General features: G+C 41.0%; 1 protein-coding gene across 2 annotated transcripts in view; it reads right to left on the bottom strand.

The window, feature by feature from the left end:
* The window catches only part of sotv (exostosin glycosyltransferase sotv), a 546,319-nt gene that overhangs the window by 322,012 nt on the left and 203,240 nt on the right, over window positions 1-21,067 (bottom strand). For both annotated transcript variants that reach the window (XM_067110140.1, XM_067110141.1), the window contains one exon: window positions 16,123-16,318. In XM_067110140.1, coding sequence (XP_066966241.1) covers window positions 16,123-16,318 — 196 coding nt within the window. The remainder of the gene's footprint in view (window positions 1-16,122; window positions 16,319-21,067) is intronic.

The raw sequence follows: 21,067 nt of genomic DNA on the forward strand, positions 1-21,067 counted from the left end.
AACGTTCAAAGAAGAGTAGTGAATGTGTCAATAAGAGGTATAGCAGGAAGGTCAGTTGGATGGGAAGAAGTGGGGTTGGAGGTAAAGTTGGGACAGTTTGAGGTGGAAGCTTGTTTTGTAGCATTGGGAGATGAGCAAATGCCATGTTGTTCCTGTTTGGGATAGATTTCTTGAGGAAGAATGGGTTGGTAGTGGATGTTGGGAAAGGAGTTCTGTTGAAAGACGAGGCTGTAATAGGGAAAATTCAAAGTGAGGTGGTTTATATGGCAAGGTTTGTGGGAATGATTGATAGGAGTCTGAGTGAGGAAGGATATAATGAAGTTGGGCAAGAGTGAGAATGAGTTGCTAACAATGGAGGACATTGAGGAGATGCAGCAAAAGTGTTTTGTGGTGAGTGAGTTGAGGGGGTGTATTAGAGAGGGAGACCTGGGAGAAGGTGGCCTTTGTTGTTGAGTAAATGTATATGGTTTGCTGACAGATTTGTGTTAATGTGAAGGAGTGGTGTATTTTTCAAGAGAGAAGGTGGGAGAGTTGATGTATGTTCTAGTGTTCTTGATGAGTGGAGCAGTAGGGATGTGCATGTTAGTCCTTGAGAAATATGGACATATGGGGAAGTTTAAGTTGATCGAGTGGATGAAAGAGCAGATGTTTTCCCCATATTTGAGGAAGATTTGTACGGATGTGGCAGTTACTTGCGAAGAGTGTCAGAAAGGAAAGTATCATTGTATGCTAGCCCACCTGTTTTGAAGTTGAGTATGAAAAAGCCATCTGAGTTAGTGGCAACTGATTGTGTAGCTTTGCCGATAACTGAGAGAGGAAATGTAGGAGTGGTTGTTATGGTAGATCATAAGAGAAAGTTTGTAAGTTGTGCAGCTGTGAATAAAACTGAGAGAATATTGCAAGAGTGGTCAGTATGGTCTTGTTGCCTGCATGTGTGAGAAAGCTGGCAAGGATGTTGAGTGATAATGGGCTGGAGTTTGTTGGTAGACTGTTTGAGCAAGTCTTGAAAGAGTGGGGTATTGAGCATGTAGTAACAATTCCATACATGATGAGTGCGAATGGGTTGGTGGAACAAACCATAAGGACTCTGAGTGAGACGTTACGAATGTTGACTGATTGAGAGAATGAATGGGATTTGTTGTTAGGAAGAGTGATAGCGATGTATAATGGGTCAGTACATAAAAGCACTGGCATACCTCCAAGTGAGTATGTAATGAATTACGAGGTATGTGCAAGCGAGGTTGGATTTGAATGAAGACGAGCGGGATGTGCGGAGGCAGGCATATGAAAGGTTTGAGAGTTTCTGAGCAGGTGATAACGTGTTGAAGGAAGTGGTTGAGAAGGGAAGGTTGACAGTGAGTAAGATGTGTGAAAAGTATGAAGGTCCGTATGTAGTGAAAACAGTTTGGTCCAATGGATTGAGTTATGTGCTAGAAGACAGGAATGAAGAAGGAAATGAAAGGGTAATACGAGCGTGTTATAATCAGGATGGAGAGACCACAGAAATACGTATTAGAAAGTTATTAGGGGAGGAAAGGGAAAAGGAAAGTGAAGAAATAGAAGAAGATATAAATTGGGCAGATAAACAGCTAGTGTTGCTAGAACATAAGAGGAAGCCTCAAAGGAAGAGTAAGGGTACGTTTACTGAGTTGTTTGCAGAGTACACGAGATGGGTTGTTTTATTTTGAGGGGTTTGAGAAGCCAGTAGGTGTGAGAGGGGAAAATACCCTTGCAATGTTGTTGGGTGGTAATGACAATGAGGGTGTAATTGATTTTGAAGGATTTGAGTGGGATGTGGAAGGAGTGAACTGGGTAAGTACAAGGAATGTGGACAAAGAAAGTGTTGAAAGGGTGAATGTGGGAGAGTGTGAGTGAGAAAGAGTTAGCAATGCTGGAGAGTGTAAGTGGAGGAGTTGTGGGTAGCCTGAGGTGGAGAGTGGAAGAGATAAATGAGAGTATGGAAGAGATGATAGCAGCCATGTCAGGTGTAACTGAAGTGGGAGCCGACGAAAGTCTCCGGAATTTGAATGAACTTGGTGTAAGTGGTTTGGAACCAAGGCTAGGCGAGTCTAGTATGGTTGGAGTAGAAGTGAATGAAAAAGAGGTGGTGAATGAGAGGCCATGGACCCAAAGTCAAGGTCCAGTTCTGAAATATGAATGGGTAGTGGGAAAGGGATTTTGGAAAAAAAAAAAATGGGAAAGGGATTTTGGAAAAAAAAAAAAAAAAAAAAAAAAACTTTATTTTAGTAAGGGGGAGTGTAGTCGGCCAAACATATTTGTTTTTTGATAGCGTAGTTGCTTGTTTTGTCCTCAAGGAGTTAACCCCCCTGGTGTGCCAGCGCTCCATGGTGACTAGACTAGTATCAAAGAAATATTTTTCTGGCCTGATCTTGTAGCCAGTTATTGTGTCACAATGAAAACACTATGACATGTGATAGAGTACAATGGACTCAAAGATAAGAGGGCATTTTCCCTTGTCTTCAGTAAAGCTAAACCCTGTTTTTCCTATGTCAAAAACTGCAAGAAGTGACTATTGCGCATGCGCATCTGCCATCTTGTTTACGACCAAGGCAGGCAAAAGACCAGCTCCATTACCCTCTGCTAGTTTAAACCTGTGCACACGATATTTCAGTGCTCCTCACAAAATCGCTTTGACTCAAATTTTTTCGTCAGCGAGAATCATGGAAACATCTAAACTTGAAAGTTAAGTGCTTATTTTTAAGCTCCAGTTAAAAATTGTTAGTTTAAACTGTGGAACAAAAGCTTTTGTGTACGGAATCCAGAAACTGGACTTTGTTTTCCGAGCACATGGTTGGTGCTTTATCATGATCAGTTATTTGCAAAAGCCCCCCCAAAATTTGAATTTTTTATCATTCTATTTAGAAGTTGTACCTAAAGAAATGTTCCACAATTTATTTTTATTTTAGACAATCCTTCCAGATAATGTCTACAATAGCCTAGGCAGTAGCCTACATGAGATGGTAGCCTAACAAATTCAGTGTGGATAATTTTAACTACAGTAGATGTTGTCTGTAGCCTATAACCTAGGATTACATATCCTAAAGGTGATTTAAATAACTTGGATTAGGTAGTAACCTAAATTAAGGTAAATAACCTTTTAAGGCATATTCTTTTATGGTCCTAGGCAGCAGCCTAGTTTACACCAAGGACCCTAGAATTTGATAAACAGGCTACTGAAATTTTCCCTTTATATAGCCTCTATACTCAAAAATAATCCAGGACTAGGCAGTATCTTATATTAGGTTAAGTGATAAACTTTAACAAAACATCCCATTATTGGACAATAATTTTCCTAGACCTTAAAATCTAGGACTAGATGAAAAACTTAACCTGTGTCGGATGAGATGGTAGCCTAGCCTTAAAGCTACATACTAAGACAATTGTGTTTCATGTAACCATACCCTTGTGAATTAAATACTCCAGATTAGGCAGCATCCTTGATTAGAGTAAGTGATAGCCTAGCTATAAGATTATACATTATTGGGTTACTATTTTATATAGACCAAATAACTTAGGATTGGATACAAACGACAACCTGGGTTAGACAAAAATAGTAGCCTAACTATAAGTTTATATATTAGTAAGTTGCTGATTTTATATAGCCTATACATTTAAGTGTGATCTATAAAAATCTGGATTAGGTAAAACCCTATATTAGGCTAAGAAAGACCAAATAAGCATAAGAGTACATATAAACAGGATTCTAGGATCAATAACACTGCTAATGTCTTATGAAGCCTATACCCTTACAAGTATCATAAACCTATAACAGGCAACAGCATAACCAGATTAAGTAGAAATCCCTTTTTAAGGGAATATTCCTACTGTTAATTTACAAACAGAATGGCTAAATATCAGACAAAAGGGTAGTCTCGGCTACAGAAAACAAAAAACCAGATTAAAAGAGGATTAATTTTTGTATAGCTTATATCCCTAGGTTTTTAAATAACCTAGAAAAAGAAGCAGCTTAGAACAGGTTAAGCAAGAATCCTCTAAGAAATCTTCTATGCTTAGATTAACTTGGGTTATACTAGAAGGGTTAACCTAAGCCATATAAAACACTAGCTTGGGTTAGGTAAACAAATTAGTTCGTAGAAGATTAGTCTACACAGCATGACAATTTAAAATAAAAATTTCACATAGCCATTGCAAAAGGACTAACAATTTAAATAATACAGGCTTGTATGGTGTCAAAATTAACCTAAACCTAAAATTTATGGTGTCAAAATTAACCTAAACCTAAAATGGTTAACTTGGATATTTTATAAAAGGTATTACATTTACAAACTAGTAATCAAACTATCTTGTAGGATGTAATATGCTTACGATACAGGGTTTTACAAATGTGCCGTTATTAAAAACAACTTATACTAATTAGTTTCTAATAACAACTTGGTTCTTTCACTACAGGGCCACCATTATGCAGGACCCTCAGCTCAAGTTTTCTGTAGCAAATTGCTTTGTTCAATTTTTTGCCAGTGGGTACGGCCCATTCCACCTGCCATGAGCATAGTCCTTGTAAAAAAACAAGACAAATTTGCTTGGTTGCCAGATATGTGTGAAATTTGCAGAGTGCTCTTGGCAGCAAGTTTTAAGGATGAAACAGCTCGTTTTAAGCTGTCACGACGGATCCTTGGGAGAGATTATATCTTTCCGGCAGAACTCTGACAGCAAATATTTAACCCCTTCTTAGAAGATCTATATTTGGGCCAAAACCCAGTAACCTCCCAGGTTAACCCTGCGGAGGAACAAGAAGAAGTTCCTCTTGGAGGTGGTTTTCTTATAAATGAAGTTGATATTGCTACCAAAATGACCTTGCTGAACCCAGAAGGATCAGAAACACAACCTTTAGCTAACCATGGGAGAAACTTTCCAGAAAGAATTCAGTACCCTATGCACTTTCAGAAGCTGATCAGGATCCTTCCCCCAAAAGGGATACAAGGATTCACTTAACCCCAATTGAAATTACTACATTTTCGGAGGGGTTTAGTAACTAACTGAGGACCTCTGCCCCCTGGGTAACAGGCAGTCACAGTTCAGCTGTGGACGCTCAGTCAGATTACGCAAGCTCCCCCAAAAGGGTTACACAGTTTGCAGCATTTGATCAGTTCCGAAAGGACATTATGAGTAATATCAAAGATGCCCTTGCCACAGAATGGCAATATATACTGTAATAGACATATTGCATGATTCCGAACAGGAAATAATGAAATCAAGTCAGTGATGTACACTCCAAAGTGTAAATGTACTGCATCCTCCAATCGAAAAGGGAGAGTAGAAACAAACTCTGACCAAAGAAGGTCCAAGGTTAGAATTCCAACTGGAGCCAACAAAACGGACAGTTCAGACTACAAAGCTTCAGGTCAAAACATAACGGGCTCCAATATTTTCCCCTGATGATACTGATAATCCTTGGCAAGATACTTCATGGCAAGATACTTCAATGTGTATTTTCTCTCCTGATGCTAAGTATCTAATTAATGAGAGAAAAACCATGTTTGAAGCTGTACATATGGAGTTTAGAGACAGGGCAGCTTTCCCTAATACAGAATGGCACCTGATACCACCTTTGCCAAACATGGAGAAACCTCAAAAGGAAAGTTCTCTTATGTGGGAATACAGCATTAAAAGCTATAGATGATGCCCTTTACCAGGTCAACAGTAGATGGGTCTATACTCCCATTATGAATAAAACCCAACTTACTCACCAAGTACCCCCAGCCTTCTGTCCCTTTACTTTTTAAAATAACCATGTGAAGACAAACTTTCAGAATTAAGTAGTAACTAGAAAATGGGAGCCAATGGCAGAACTAAAACCATTCACCACAATCCTCCCAGTTTCAAAAAATTCCACCAAGGAATGGTCAACACTTCAACTCCCTTTTGAAAGGAAAAAGCTTCCCTTGGATGTTGCTACTCAGCAATCTGGGACCCCTATGAGAAGATTCTCGATGAGACAGCTTCATCAGAATTCCGTGCTAGGACTCTTCTTAGTATCTTAACCTCTTCCACCTTGCTAGAAGTTGCCACCAAAAGGCTTCCAGAAGATTCCAGGACACTTTTTGCTGTTGTAGCTAAAAATCTTACAAGAATCCTATGGGAAGCACTCTATGACTTTTTAGACTGGCGCTTAAAAGCACGATTGGAAACATTGGAAGGCTCCAACATGTCACTCCCCAATGTGACTGCTTTATTACAGTCTAACCCCTTCTGTAAGGACCTGTTTGAGGTTTTTGTTGCAACTCAAGTCAACGAGCAAGCATGCCAACAAAACTGTACGGTGTACGCTCTTCTGGGAAAAGGAGAATTCAGGAAACAAAAAACCCGAAATTTTCCTTTATCCAATTCAAAAAAGGTTAGCTTTAATAAAAAATCATATAAGCCTAAAGTCACTTACAAAACTTTTCCTCATAAACATCTTTTCACAAGGTCCAATAACTGTCTCACAAAGGAAAAAGAAAAGCAACGCCTGGAATGCCTATAAAGGGAAAAGGTAGAGGAAGAGGGGGGATATCAATAAGAATTGTTTGGTTGGTGGTCGGCTTCAAAGACACCACAGGGGATGGAAGTTTTTTCCTTGGGAACACAGCATTGTTCTCAACAGCTTGGGGTGGGAATGGTCTCATTTCCCCCCCCCTTTAAAGGGGTTCTTTCAAGAACCAAACCCCTCCCTGGAAAATTACGTGCAGAAGACCCTGTTAAAAGGTGCCATGGAGAAACATGCATACATTCGCCAACAAGCACGTCTCTTCATTGTCCCCAAAAAGGATTCCTCCAAATGAAGAGTGATCCTCGACCTATCAACAATGAACAAGTACATTGTTTGCCAAAAGTTTCGGATGACTACCATAGCCGAAGTACGTTCAGTCATTCCAAATGGAACTTGGACAGTTTCCACAGATCTGAAAGATGCATACTGGCACGTCCCTATTGCAGCTCCATTTTGCCCCTTCCTAGGGTTCCGGATAGGGAAAGATATGTACAAGTTCAAAGTCATGCCTTTTGGGCTAAGCACCACCCCAAGAATTTTTAGAAAATTAGCAATGGTAGTTGTTCAGGAACTCAGGAAAGAAGGAATACAACTAATAGGTTACCTAAATGACTGATTAATCTGGGGGCCCACAAGAAAAGAGTGCTTGAATAACTTAGGAGCAGTGGTCAACAGACTACAGTCAAAAGGTTTTATAATAAATAAATTGGAAAAAATCCCACCTCACGCCCAGCAGACGCTTTCAGTGGCTGGGACTGTGTTGGGATACTCTTCAGGGCCTGTTGTCTCTCCCCATTAAAACTCAGAACAGAATAAGGAAAACCTTAAAAGGTTTCTAGCACAGCCCAGAGTTTCCAGATGGCAATTAGATTGCATGATGGGCCTGCTGCAGTTCACACCAGTAATAGATCCAATAATCAGATTGCAATTGAAAAGCATGGACAAATTTTGGCTATCACACACAAGAAAAAAGATGTGAGAATGATCTCACCAAAAGAATCAGAAAGTTAGGGAGATACTTCAGCCTTGGACCCGGAAGGAATCTCTGGCAAAATAGGTCACCCTGACTCCTCCACCTATAAGAGTGGCAATACACACACATGCCTCGTTGACAGGTTGGGGAGGACATTGGGAGGATTGTTAGGTAGCAGGGAGGTGGTCAGCTACTCTGAGGAAGTGTCATATCAATTTCCTGGAACTGATGGTGGTCTTTTTGTCTCTCAAAAAACTCAAACCTCCAGAAGAGACACATATTCTGTTGGTTCTAGGCAACACAACTGCAATGTCCTGCATCAAGAGATTGGGATCACGTCCACCTCCTCTCAATATGATAATGCTAGCCATCCTTCAGATGGCACATGTAAAGAAGTGGCACCTGTCTGCAATTCACCTCACAGGGTCTCTCAATGTAATAGCAGACTCACTATCAAGGAAAACGACAGCCTCGACAGAGTGGATGTTGGAAACCACACTTTTCACATAAGAGCCAACATGCTTCCACAACCAGAAGTGGACCTGTTTGCCACATACGAGAATCACGAACTCCCAGTATATGTGTCTCTGAATTTGGATAATCAAGCAATAGCAAGAGATGCCTTCCTACAAGACTGGAACAAGTGGAGGGCAATATATCTTTTTCTTCCACTGTCCCAGATTTTGAAAGTTTTGAGCAAACTCCTAACCTTCAAAGGAACAGCTTACTTAATAGCCCCAAACTGGCCAAATAGGCATTGGTTCCTATCACTTCAACAACAGGCGGAAAGATCAATTCCACTATCGTCCACTGTTCTATCCCAGAAAGGAGGAGGGAAAATCGTTTACGCATTCTACTTTCTGAGCCGAGACTTTCACGTATGGATTTTTTAAACATTATCTACTGTGAAAACTACTCACCAAAATTGCTAGGTACCTAGTGTAAAAATTACAAACATCATCTATCCAGCAATACCAGTCCGTATTAAAGGTATGCTTAGATTATATCCATACTGAAAGCCCAGTTGAGATTTCTATAGAAACCTTTTAAATTTTCTGACATACTTCTTTGAAGACAAACGTCTTGCAGTTACAACAATCACGGCATACAAGGTAGCATTAACGGAACCCTTGCTTTATGGATTCGGGTTTGACTCCAGCATAGAAGTTGTTACTTCCCTTCTGTAATCTTTTGTTCTACAAAGACCGCCTCCTGAAAGACTTCCAATTACTTGGTCACTGAATAAGGTACTTAGACTTCTATCTACCCTCAATCCAGTGGACCCAATACAACCACAACTCACGTGCTACAAAAGGCGATCTTCCTGATTGCATTAGCATCAGGAGCCTGTATTAGTGAACCGGGCTCTCTCAGACGGGGATGATATATCACATAAACTGCTGATAATCAATTATTATTGTCACCTGGCCCATCATTCCTGGCCAAGAATGAGGATCCTTTAAGAAGGAAATCTATTCTTATAAGAAAACTCAATTTAGCAGACAAAACATTACGCCCAGTTCAAGCACTTAAGGTTTACCTAGAGGTCACAGGAAACATCCCAGAAAGTCCGCTTTTCCTACACCTAGCACAAATAAACCACTCTCTCTACAAGGGCTAAGAATAATTTTAGTGTCCCTCATTAAAAAGGCAAACCCACACTCCTTTCCCAGGTCACATGTTATTAGGAATGTAAGTAAGTTGTTGGTCTTCTTTAGAAATGTCTCTTTCGATGAAGTCTCCAAAAGTACAAGGTGGGCATCAGAGACAATGTTCTGAAAACATTACTGCCATGAGCACAAACAAATTCGTCTACACTGCATAACAGTAGGTGGTATGGTTACTCCTGACCCCATAGGCTCCACAGCAGAAAACCAGGTATCTTCCTAATGGGTGAGTATGCTGACTACTGCTGGGGAAGATGTGACAAGACTGCAACCACACCCAGCATACTTAGAACTTCACCCTAAAAATGCAAGTTCTTGTTTAGTTTCTTGTTTCTTGTCACCAAAACCCTAAAAGGTTTTTTAGAATAAGGAATGGCGCTTGAAATTTGTGGCTTGACCTCGGACCAAAAATGTTTTTTGTTTTATCTTTGGGTTTTTGGGATTAAAATTCTGAGAGCTTAAGCCTTTTGTCACCTGTCAATTTCTTTTGTAAAGCTCCTTGAGGGCGAAACAAGCGACTACGCTATCAAAAAACAGGTTTTGACGTAGGAAAAACCTATTTTTGGTAGTCGCTGTTGAGTCCACTTCCACTTCCCTGACGAAAAGGCATGGGATTTGGGCAAGGGATCATCCTACATTGACCAGCAGAGAGTAATGGAGCTGGTCTTTTGCCTGCCCTGGTTGTAAACAAGATGGCAGATGCGCAAGCGGAATAGTCACTTCTTGCAGTTTTTGACACAGGAAAAACTGGGTTCAGCTTCGCTGAAGATAAGGGAAAATGCCCTATTATCTTTGAGTCCATTATACTTTATCACGTGTCAATAGTGTTTTCATTACGACACAATTCCCAACTACGAGACCTGGCTAGAAAAATATTTCTTTGATACTAGTCTAGTCACCATGGAGTGCTGGCAGACACCATGGAGGGTAACTCCTTGAAACCTCAACAGCAACTACCAAAAATAGGTTTTTCCTACGTTAAAACCAAGTTTTTTTTATTTGTTGATATGACTGAACTTTCGTTTTTATTCTGCTTTATGTTAACAGTAGATGAGTTGTTAATTAATAGTTTTTTTTTTACTTTCAGTTTGCTTGAGAATGATAGGGTAGAGTGGACCCCCCTTCACTGAGATGCCCATAGTTGAATGCTTGCCCTGCTTCACAGCAAGTATTGTCTGTAAATTGCTGTTATGTGATCATTAATTGGGTAATGGGACATATGATGAAAACTGGTGTTTTGCCGAACATTTCTGTTGAAAATATTGAAAACTCAGTGTGCAACTCAGCTGTGTGAACTTATTGTAAGTTGTGTTTTAAAATCAGTTTTGGGAACCTAGAATCTGATTTATTTTAGTTCTGGTAGAAACTGATAATACACAACATTTTCAAGTGATTGTTGAAAGAGATATATTCCAAGGAAATCAAAACCTTTGTGAGATGAATCAAAGTGTGAATCAGGCTGATAGTGAAGTTGTATACTAAATCAATGCTGGACAGATCAAAGTATTTGATTGATGCTGTATGCAGTTGAAGTATTTTGCTGTTTTTTTTTTTCTGTAGGATTAAGACTGAAGTAGAATAAGTTTTGATGAGCTATACTGTAATATTAGGTTAGGTTAAGTTAGTATAGGCTGAGTTAAGTAGAGTTAAGGTTGAAGGTCATACCACTGAAATATTAAGACAATAGATTAGGTTAAGGAAAATCTCGGTTTTATTTAAGAACCTTCAAATTTGTTCCAACATCCTGATCTAAGTAACTATTAAAAGCCCCTACAACTTTGAAATGATATTTGTGTTTTAGGATGATAGTTTAAGGTATATTTGATGTCTGAACTGTTAAATGTGCAGTGAACTTTTAAAATTGGCAGTTTTAAACATTTTAGTTTAAGGTATATTTGGTGTTTGAACTATTAAAATAGGCAATTATGTGCATTTTTTGAGGGGGATTAAAACTTACAGCAGATTTCACTTTTCGTGGGTGGTTGTAGTTCCTAACACCCCCCCCCCCCGCCCCGAATTACGGGGGGCATACTTTATTGGGATTCTGGAGAACCCCGGGTAGCAGTTGCACCCATATGCAAGGCAACATTATCATTATTATTAAAATAGTTTAACCAACCACTGAGCTGACTATCAGCTCTTATAGGGCTGGCCTGAAGGATTTGGATGAAATGACAGGTCTAGGCCAGAGGCCTAGCAATGAGACCAAATAGGTCATTTGGTATGATGATGAATGAATGAAAATGAAATTAAAAACTGCACAAAGGCGGAACAAAAACACAAAATAAATACATTTATGTACAGTACTCATGTTTCTATATATACTCACTAAAAAGGTACATTAAAACTCAGAATAAGTTAAGCAACATTTTAAAATTTAGTTATTCTAAAATTCATTGGACACCATAAGGGTTTTCTTATTTTTATTATTATTATTTACTTATTTTTATATTTTACTCATTAAATCACAGCTTCTCATGAACATAAAAATTGTTATTACTGAAAATTTAGAAGATTCTGACAAAATTTCCTTTATTGATCACTTCCAAAATTTGATAATTGCAGCAGGTAATATTTTGGACATTCACACAATACATTCTTGACTGTTATCAACACTTTGTAATCTGGGCATTCGGAAGGAGGGCCATGTGGACTGTTCATTAAGTGTCCATGTGTTAAACGAGTACTGTAGGGTCTATTCAAAGACATGTCACAGTTACTTGCGTGTGTATCTCTCTCTCTGATATGATGAACTCCATTTTCCAACACTGGATTTTATCTGTTTTGATTTATTATTTTCAGGTTCTTCATTCCATATAGGTATTTTGCCATTTACTTGCAATGATTGTTTTTATATATCTTATATCACTAACAAGAATGTTTACATTTGTTCTTGCCCTGTAGACAGCTTCTTTAGCTGCCTTATCAGCCTCATCATTACCTTTAATCCCTACATGGGCGGGGATCCAACATATTTCTAAGCTTTTTCCATTATTATGCAATTTATAGAGTGGAAACTTAATTTGTTATACAATGTTATTTTTTGGATTGTAACTCTGAATGGCTTCTATAGTGCTTCTAGAGTTGCTATAAATCACAAAATTATTAAATGAGGCTTCTTTAATTATTTTTATGGCAGATGCGATTGCACATAACTCAGCTGCAAATACTGAGGCTTTATCTGGTATAGAGAACTGAAACGTTTTCGCCTGGGACACTGCAGCATGTCCCACTCTGTACTGTGACTTAGATCCATCGGTGTATATTGCATAATGTGGACCTTTTCATATTACATGTTCTACTGTATGTTGTCTATGGTATTCCGGGGTGTATGAATAACTTTTTGATAAATATTTTAAGTGTGTGCAAATTCTTACTTTATTCACTGCCCAAGGAGGAGCTAATTTTACTATTAAAGAAAGTTGTATATTTATATTCAGCAACTCAAACAATCTTCTAGCTCTAACTGGGAAAGGAGGTGGATGATTGTTTATAAATACATCTCTTAATTAAAATAGTTTTTTGTTTGGAGAATCATTTGTCTGAATTCTCAGAGCACTCTTCATTGTCAATACCTCTCTATGGAGAGACAGAGAGAGAGAGAAGAGAGAGAGAGAGAGGAAGTTCACCTCATTCAACTTGTAAAGGTGACGTTGGTGATGATCTAAAGTTCTCCTGAACATATTCTAAGGCCTTCATTATGAACTGGGTCTAACATTTTCAGCATTGTGTCTGATGTCGAGCCATATATTTCACTTCCATAATCAATGATAGACAACACTGTTGCTTTATACAGTAAAGTAAGGTTATGTTTACTAGCTACCCAAGTAGTGTTTGATAGTTTTTTACTTACATATAATACTCTTTTACATTTAGGTTTCACTTATGTTACGTGGGCTTTCCAGTTCAAGTGAGTATCAAATACTAATCCCAAAAATTTTGCTGTTTGGCTAATTGGTATACTATGTTTTCTGATTTTTAAGTCTATTTTTTCACCTTTTTTCCACTTTTTATTTTTATAAAAACATTACTACATAAGTTTTTTGTATGGATAGTTTAAAGCCTACAGATGAGGTCCATTCATCTATTTTTATTATAGTTTCAAGAGGTTTCAACGGTCGTCAATTGTGCCGAGTCGCTACCATCAAAGGGCCCAGGGGTACTTGAATTTTTATAACTACCACCCATAAGATTGAAGTAAATTAAAAAAAAATATATCAAACCTGAAAACTTTAAAAAGATATCATCAGCCCTTCATGGAGTTTATTCTTACACCATAACACAAGTGAGAACTGACTCGAGTTTGAGTCTCCGGCCTGCTAATGAAGAATTAGAGGAATTTATTTCTGGTGATAGAAATTCATTTCTCGCTGTAATGTGGTTCAGCTTCCACAATAAGCAGTAGGTCCCACTGCTAAGTAACCAATTGGTTCTTAGCCATGTAAAATAAGTCTAATCCTTCGGGCCAGCCCTAGGAGAGCTGTTAATCAGCTCAGTGGTCTGGTAAAACTAAGGTATACTTAACTTGACTCCCAAATGTCTGTACCCCTACCCTACCCCACAGGATGGCACAACATCATTAGAGTGGTCCAAGTGTAAGCCAAACCCGCTTGCTAGGACCAAAGGTATTATGAGAACACTATTACCACTACTTTAATCATGTTATGGGCAAACTGGATAGAATGCCAAAAGTCCTATCCCCAGAACCAGACCCCCCTGGAATCCATGGTCCAGCCCTAAAGAATAGTTTGGCCTTTGAGCTATCAATCTGATAACTCTCTGGTCTGAACATTATTGGGCAGTTGATGGTCCTACCACAGTTCCCACTGTTTAGCTTCGGATATAAACCCGATCCCAGCTATATCTTTTTCTATTTAACAGGTCCAATAAATTTTAGGAAAGGTGGAAAATTTGACAAAAATTAATCCAAAGAAATATATAATCATAAATGAGACTCTCAGACTCAAACCAGGGAACAGATTCCTGGGGTTCAAGAGCCCCTCACCACGTCAAGGTGGTCCCACATTGAGGGGGCGCAAGGCAACAGGAGCATGAGGCAACCTTCCTCTTCTTCTGTTTGCCAGCTTGGAAGAAGAAGGGGGAAGAGGCGATAGCACTCGACGATAAGACAGAAAAACGCAGACAACGATGACTTCCTTCTCCTCATCTTGAATTCGCCGAACGTGCCTTCGGCAACAGTGTGTAGAAGAGAACATCACTCACAGATGATGTATATGGCAGTTCCTGGGAACTCAATCCCGACACTGCATGAAAGGTTACCAACGAAGTAGGAGCAGCCGTACAGCTAGCAGACACTGTGGCTGGTAAGTTGCCCAGGGCACAGTCGGAGCAGATACTGGCAAGCCCCTCGAGACTAAGAGTGATCATCAGTTCAAAAGGCACTTGGCTCTCCTGAGAGGCCTAAATTAAGTGTACCTTAGTTTAACCAGACCACTGAGCTGATTAACAGCTCTCCTAGGGCTGGCCCGAAGGATTAGATTTATTTTCCGTGGCTAAGAACCAATTGGTTACCTAGCAAAGAGACCTACAGCTTATTGTGGAATCCAAACCACATTATAATGAGAAATGAATTTCTGTCACCAGAAATAAATTTCTCTAATTCTTCATTGGCCGGTCGGAGTATTGAGTGCGGGCCCATCAGAGTGCTAGCCGAGAATGATACCAACCCGTCCAATGAGGAACTAGAGAGGCACATAACTCTCTAAGGCCCTCAGCCTCTACAACACCTGAAGAAAGAAGTTGGGTTAGACTGTTTATTACACTAATGTAACGGCATGACATACGATAACAAAAAATAATAAATGAGGATCAGCTTCAAAAAAGAGAGAAACCGAATACTCAGTCTGTCCACCCCTCGAGGGTGCTTAACCCAGTGGTTTCGTCTTCAAAACGCTAAAGTAACTGAGGGGTTTGTATATAATTATATCACAAACAGTAATCACTCAAAAATATATCAACAAAAAACAAAAGAAAGCAAACAGCAGTCGGACAGAGAAGCACAGAGACTTCTGCATACCACAGCAGCCTAAAGCAAAGTAGAGTGCAGATGGAGCAGTGGGCAGGGCTTCCCCCTATCATCAGTAGCCAACGACCTTGTTTGAGAGTTAACAGCTGTTCCAGCTCACATTCACTAGCAAAAGCCTACATAAAGACCGAAGGTTTGTATTTGCGTAGGAACAAATATGCATTATATTTTTGTTGTCATTTGATACTGGATGTGTATAGCCACTTTATAGATGAGATTATTCTGCTGCTTGATTGTTCATAGTTCATACATCTTGCATGTCAGCGCTTCATGCCACTGGTTTTGGGGCTCTAAAGTTATTTTGCATAAAATATTTCATTTAGGCATATTTTTAAAAGATACCTTCATAACATCAAACAAAGTATTCAGCACTAATCTTGTGGACAGTGTTAGCAAATTTAATACTGCTCTTACAATTTCAAAGTAAATTATGTTAATAGTAGTTAATGATACATTAAATTAACATGGGAATTTCTTTTAAGGGAGGCTGGGAACCTAACCACAGAGGGGAAGAAAAGGCTGACTGTATTGATTTTTAGTTGCGAGAAGTTCTGTAGTGTAAAAAAAAAACAGGACTCACTGAGGATTAATCAGTAAAAGTACTCACTGCAAAATCATGGCGAGGAAGAGTGTGTGCAACAGTTGAGGAAGAGCCATCCCCATTCACAAGAGAAATTTCACTTCATCTGACTATTACTTTACTTATTTCAAGCTACAGAGCTACTTTGTGTTAGTCTGTTACGTCTTAACTAGACATTTAGGTATAAGTTAGAAGGTTTTGTAATTAATATGGAAATGTATATACTATAGTGGATGACTTCAAATGAAGCCACTACAAAACATACAACCCCAGTTAACAAGAACTTCAACTGTCTGCTCTTAACAAAAGATTTTCAGACAAATTATGTGAAATGGCAACTCTTACATTCAAAATCTGTGGATACTGAAACACCTGGGAACCATGACATCTAACTGTTAAGTTTGTAAATGGATAACACTTATCAAGAAGGAGAAGGTCATCTGGTTTGAATCCTTCATCAAGCATCTGAGCTTCTAAATCCTCACGATAGTCCCGATGAATATTGACTTGCGAGGATACAATTAACCATCGACGAGAGCCACTGAAAATGCAAGAATGGTAAGAGTTAGGAAAATGCAGAAAAGTCAAAATAATTCTAATACAGCAAATTATATTAAAAAGAAATTTATATTTTTCCTAACATACTAACCTAATACTTTCGTATATGATACGAGTGATCCGCGTTTACCTCGCTTTGGATGTTATTGAATAATCTCTAAAAAACAAAATCCTACCACTATGCCTTGGTCATGTGTGACCTGGATTGACCTACCCTCTTCCATTGTGTGAGTCAGCCCATATGCAGCTGTGCTCATCCTCCTAGAAGGAGGGAGAGATTGAAACTATGTGGGGAGGTAAGAGGAGAGGGTAACTTTACCTACATGAAAGCGCAGGTTCGTATGTTAGGAAAAATACAAATTTCATTTTAATTTGGTATATTTGTTCTATACGAACCTATGCTTTCATATATGGAGCCTCACCTGACGGCAGGAGGATGATCTCTCAAGTAAACATGTGGAGTGTTCCTACTCGATAACCCAAGGGCATGCAAGAGGTGTATGCTATGTATAATGTACTCACCGTGCCTCATGATATTGCCGATGATGCCTTCTCCCTCAAGATGGAGCTCCTGTAGGGCTCTACATCATTATATGACCTGTTGTGTCGCCAATACAGGGCCAAGGTGAAGGTATCTAAGGACAGTGTGCTATATCCTTGAGGTAGGAAGCAGTGAATGTCGTCTGCCTCTTCCAGGCCCCAGCCCAGAGGATCTGACAGACTGAGCAGTTTTTCCTAAAAGCCACCAATGGTCCTATCCCTCTGAACTTATGAGCCCTGACCCTAGATGGACCTGGATCTCTGCTGTGGTCCAAGTGGTATGTCCTCACAATCACCCCTCTCAGCCAGAGGGAGATGGTGTTCCTTAAAATCTCTTGCTTCTCCCAACCCATACTTAAGAAAAGTCTCTGGCGTGCCAGTCTGTGAGGGGCTGGACATTTAAGGTAGGCTCTCAGGGATCTGACTGGGCATAGCAACATCTTGTCCTTTTCACCCACTACGAAGTCCTTTAATGAGGGGACAGAAAAACCAGTGAACCTTGGGTCGTGAGTGAAGGGGTTCTGGGTCTTTGCCACAAAATCTGGGAGGAAGGTGAAGCCAATTGATGTCCACCCATGGGTGTGGGTAATGTCATATTAGAGGGCATGCATCCCCCGCCCTCTTTGTTGATGCCAATGCCAACAAGAAAACCGCTTTAAGGGTCAAGCCCTGGTCTGATGCCCTTCTGAGCATTTCATAGGGGGGTTTCCTCAGGGAGGCCAGGACCTTGGTGACGCTCCACTCCAGGGGTTTCAATTACCGATTGAGCAACTCCTCCCAATGTTTCTGATCATATCTTACAATTCCCATGACGTGGAAAGGTCTATGTCCCTAGGTTTGAACACTTGGGCATGGGCGACCCTACAACCTTTAACTGCAGATATGGAAAGGTGCTCCTCTTGATGCAGGAAGAGAAGGAATTCTGCCCCCTCCCTCCAAGATGTTTTGAAAGGATGGAGATCCCTCCCACTGCACCAATGAAGGAATACCTGGGGGGGCTGGCAATGACCGCAGCAACTTCTAATGAAAAACCTTTCTTCTAAGAAGCTGCTCGATGGCCTCCACCAGTGAAGATCGAGGGAAGTCACTGCCTGATAAAACCACCTGTTGTGTTCTTGCCTCAGCAGGGTGGGAGTGGGGGGAAGTTGCCTTGGTATGTCCACCAGCAGGTGGAGGGGGTCTGCATGTCATTTTACCTGGGGTCATTTTGGAGCTGAGAGCATCATTCCCAGAACTTGGGGTATGAAACAACCTGTTGATGATCTTCCCAAGTTGGCTTAATAGGGGGAAGGTGTACATGTCCAGGTTGTCTCACTGGTGCTAGAAGAGTCCTGCAGGATGCCTCTTTGGTAGGGGACCAGCGAACAACACAGGGGTAATTTGTCCAATGCTGTGGTGAACAGGTCCAATGTGGGGCCCACCCACAACTTAAGCAACCTGTCCACTACACCCTGTTCTAATGACCATTCTGCTTCCATTATTTGATCTGTCCTGCTTAGTTGGTCTGCCCTCACGTTGTTCTTCCTGGGGAGCTACCTGGCTGTCAGCTTCAGTTCCCTGGTCTCTGACCACTTACGCATTTCCACTGCCAAGTTGTTGAGGTTGTGGGAAATTGTACCTCTTGCTTGTTTGTGTATGCGACCACTGAGGTGTTGTTGCTATGATGAACCTGGTCTTTCCTTGGAGATCTTGGAAGTGTTGGAATGCCAGCCAGATTGCTGCCATCTCCAAGACGATGTGTTGTTAACATTGGTCCTCATCCCATGTCCCTGAAACGCACATGCCATTCAGGTGGGCGGCCCAGCCCCTTCGGGATTTGTTTGAGTATACCAGCATCTCTAGTGGCAGTTGGCTTGACTGTACCCCCTGCAGATGGTTTTCTAGGCTCCTCCACCACTGCAGATCCTCTAGTATCTTCCTTGTCACACTTTTGTCCCCAGTTCTGGCCTGTTAGTGGCATTCCCCTTCTCCTTCATTCTCCACTGCAGGGAACAGATATGCATCCTGCCCCTAGGTACCAATATTTCCAAGGACACCAGGTGGTCCACCGGGGCTTGCCACTTCTTCACTGGTTAGCGAGGGTTGGACAGGAAGGTGTCAGATGCTTTTAGGAACTTGGCTAGACTCTCTTGTGAAGGATAGGCCTCAGCCCTCACTGTGTTGGTTGTCATCCCCAGGTACCTGATCCTGTGTCAGTACTAGGTCTGACTTTGCGGGGCTCATCAGGATTCCCAAGTCCCTGCACAACTGCAGAACCTTGTCCCTGGCCTTTGTGGCTTTTTCCGCCAAAGGTTTTAGTATGAGCCAATTGTCCAGGTACCTGTGTAGTTGGGTATTTCTGTGGGCCCACTCCGACACCAATTGAAACACTCAGATTAAAACTTGGGGGGCTGTAATAAGGCCAAAGCAGAGGGCCCTGAATTGATATGTGACCTTCTGGGAGACAAACCGCAAGAACTTTCTCAAGGAGGGATGTATCGGGATGTTGTGATACACAACTTGCAGGTCTAATTAGACCATGAAGTCTTCTTCCCTGATTGCTCCAAGATCAACTGCATCATCTCCATTTTGAACATCATCAATCATTTAGCCATTCAAGGTCGACAAATCTATGACAGGCCTCCATCCACCTGATGCTTTCTCCACTAGGAAAAGGCAGTTATAGAAGCCCAGTGTGTTGTCCTCCATTACTTCTACCCGCCCCTTCTGCAGCATGTCTCCTATCTCCTGCTGCAGGGCTCTCCCATTGGGTAGCCCTTTGTTGGCCGACTCGGTAGAGCTTCAGACTGTCATTCGATGGGCCGGAGTTCAATTCCCGCGGCCGGCTGATAAAGAGTTAGAGGAATTTATTTCTGGTGATAGAAATTAATTTCTCGCTATAATGTGGTTCGGATTCCACAATAAGCTGTAGGTCCCGTTGCTAAGTAACCAATTGGTTCTTAGCCACGTAAAATAAGTCTAATCCTTCGGCCCAGCCCTAGGAGAGCTGTTAATCAGCTCAGTGGTCTGGTAAAACTAAGGTATACTTACTTTACTCCCATTGGGTGAGTCGCTCTGGTAAGAGGGGAACTTGAATGGTCCTGATGCCAACAGTGGTTTTTGCTTGAAGGGGAGAACATATCCCTCCTGAGGGTTTGGACCATCCACTCCTCCACTCTGCACCACTGCCACACTGGCCACTTCCCCAAACAGCCCCCTGGATACGTTAGATAGGGCCATGTATTCCTTCATGGTGGGTCATTTTTTGGGTGGTATGACCTTAATGTCTTTGATCCATATCCCTTAGCACCTATCCTCCTGGTTTATTACCTCCCCACTGATGAACTTAGCACCAATTTGTCTGAGGCTATACAGTAAACCCCCCGTACTCGCGGGGGATGCGTACCACATCCCTGCCCCCACGAATAGCTAAAACCCGTGAATACTGAGAACCCTTCTAAAAACACTTAGAACTGCCTATTTTGAGAGTTCAAACACACACAAAACAAACTAAAAATGCTTATACAGGTATTATCCTACTTACGATGGGGTTATATTCCAAAAAAACCATCGTTTGTTGGAAAAAGGGATTTTGACAAAGGAAAAATCTATTTCTGAGGGAGCCCCTGTGTCACCCGGTGAAATTCCTTTCTTGCATGAATTTCTAGGTATAAATATTGCTAAATATACCAGAGAAAAAAGCTATCAGGAATGCTGGGGTTACTACCCCCAGATCGAGCGCCCTCTCTTATACCAAGAAGGCGTCGGTATGGATAAGGGTGAGTGAAGAATCACAACCACAGAACCACACTCTCGAAAGACATCCCAATGGCAAAATCCTCGGAAGAGCGGAGAGCCGCACCAGCTCCCACACTCACCAGCCCAGCGGCGGCCCCAGCACCATCTGAACTCATTCCAGTCTAGCACCACCTCAGGCTTGGCATGCCAAAGCAGGGGAAACCAGATACTGGGAGGGTCACCCGGGTGACACAGGGCCTCCCTCAGAAATAGATTTTTCCTTTGTCAAAATCCCTTTTCTGAGTTCGTCCCTGTGTCACCCGGTGAAATAGTAAAGGAGAATCATGTCAAGACTGCCAAGATACAAAATAAACAAAAAGGTGATCATGAACAAAAACACATGCTATGAACAAATAGATTTAATATGATATCTCAGCAAAGCAAAGAGAATCAAATCACTGATAAGTACGGGTGG

This window comes from Macrobrachium rosenbergii, chromosome 10, assembly GCF_040412425.1.
Source record: "Macrobrachium rosenbergii isolate ZJJX-2024 chromosome 10, ASM4041242v1, whole genome shotgun sequence".
Taxonomy (NCBI): domain Eukaryota; kingdom Metazoa; phylum Arthropoda; class Malacostraca; order Decapoda; family Palaemonidae; genus Macrobrachium; species Macrobrachium rosenbergii.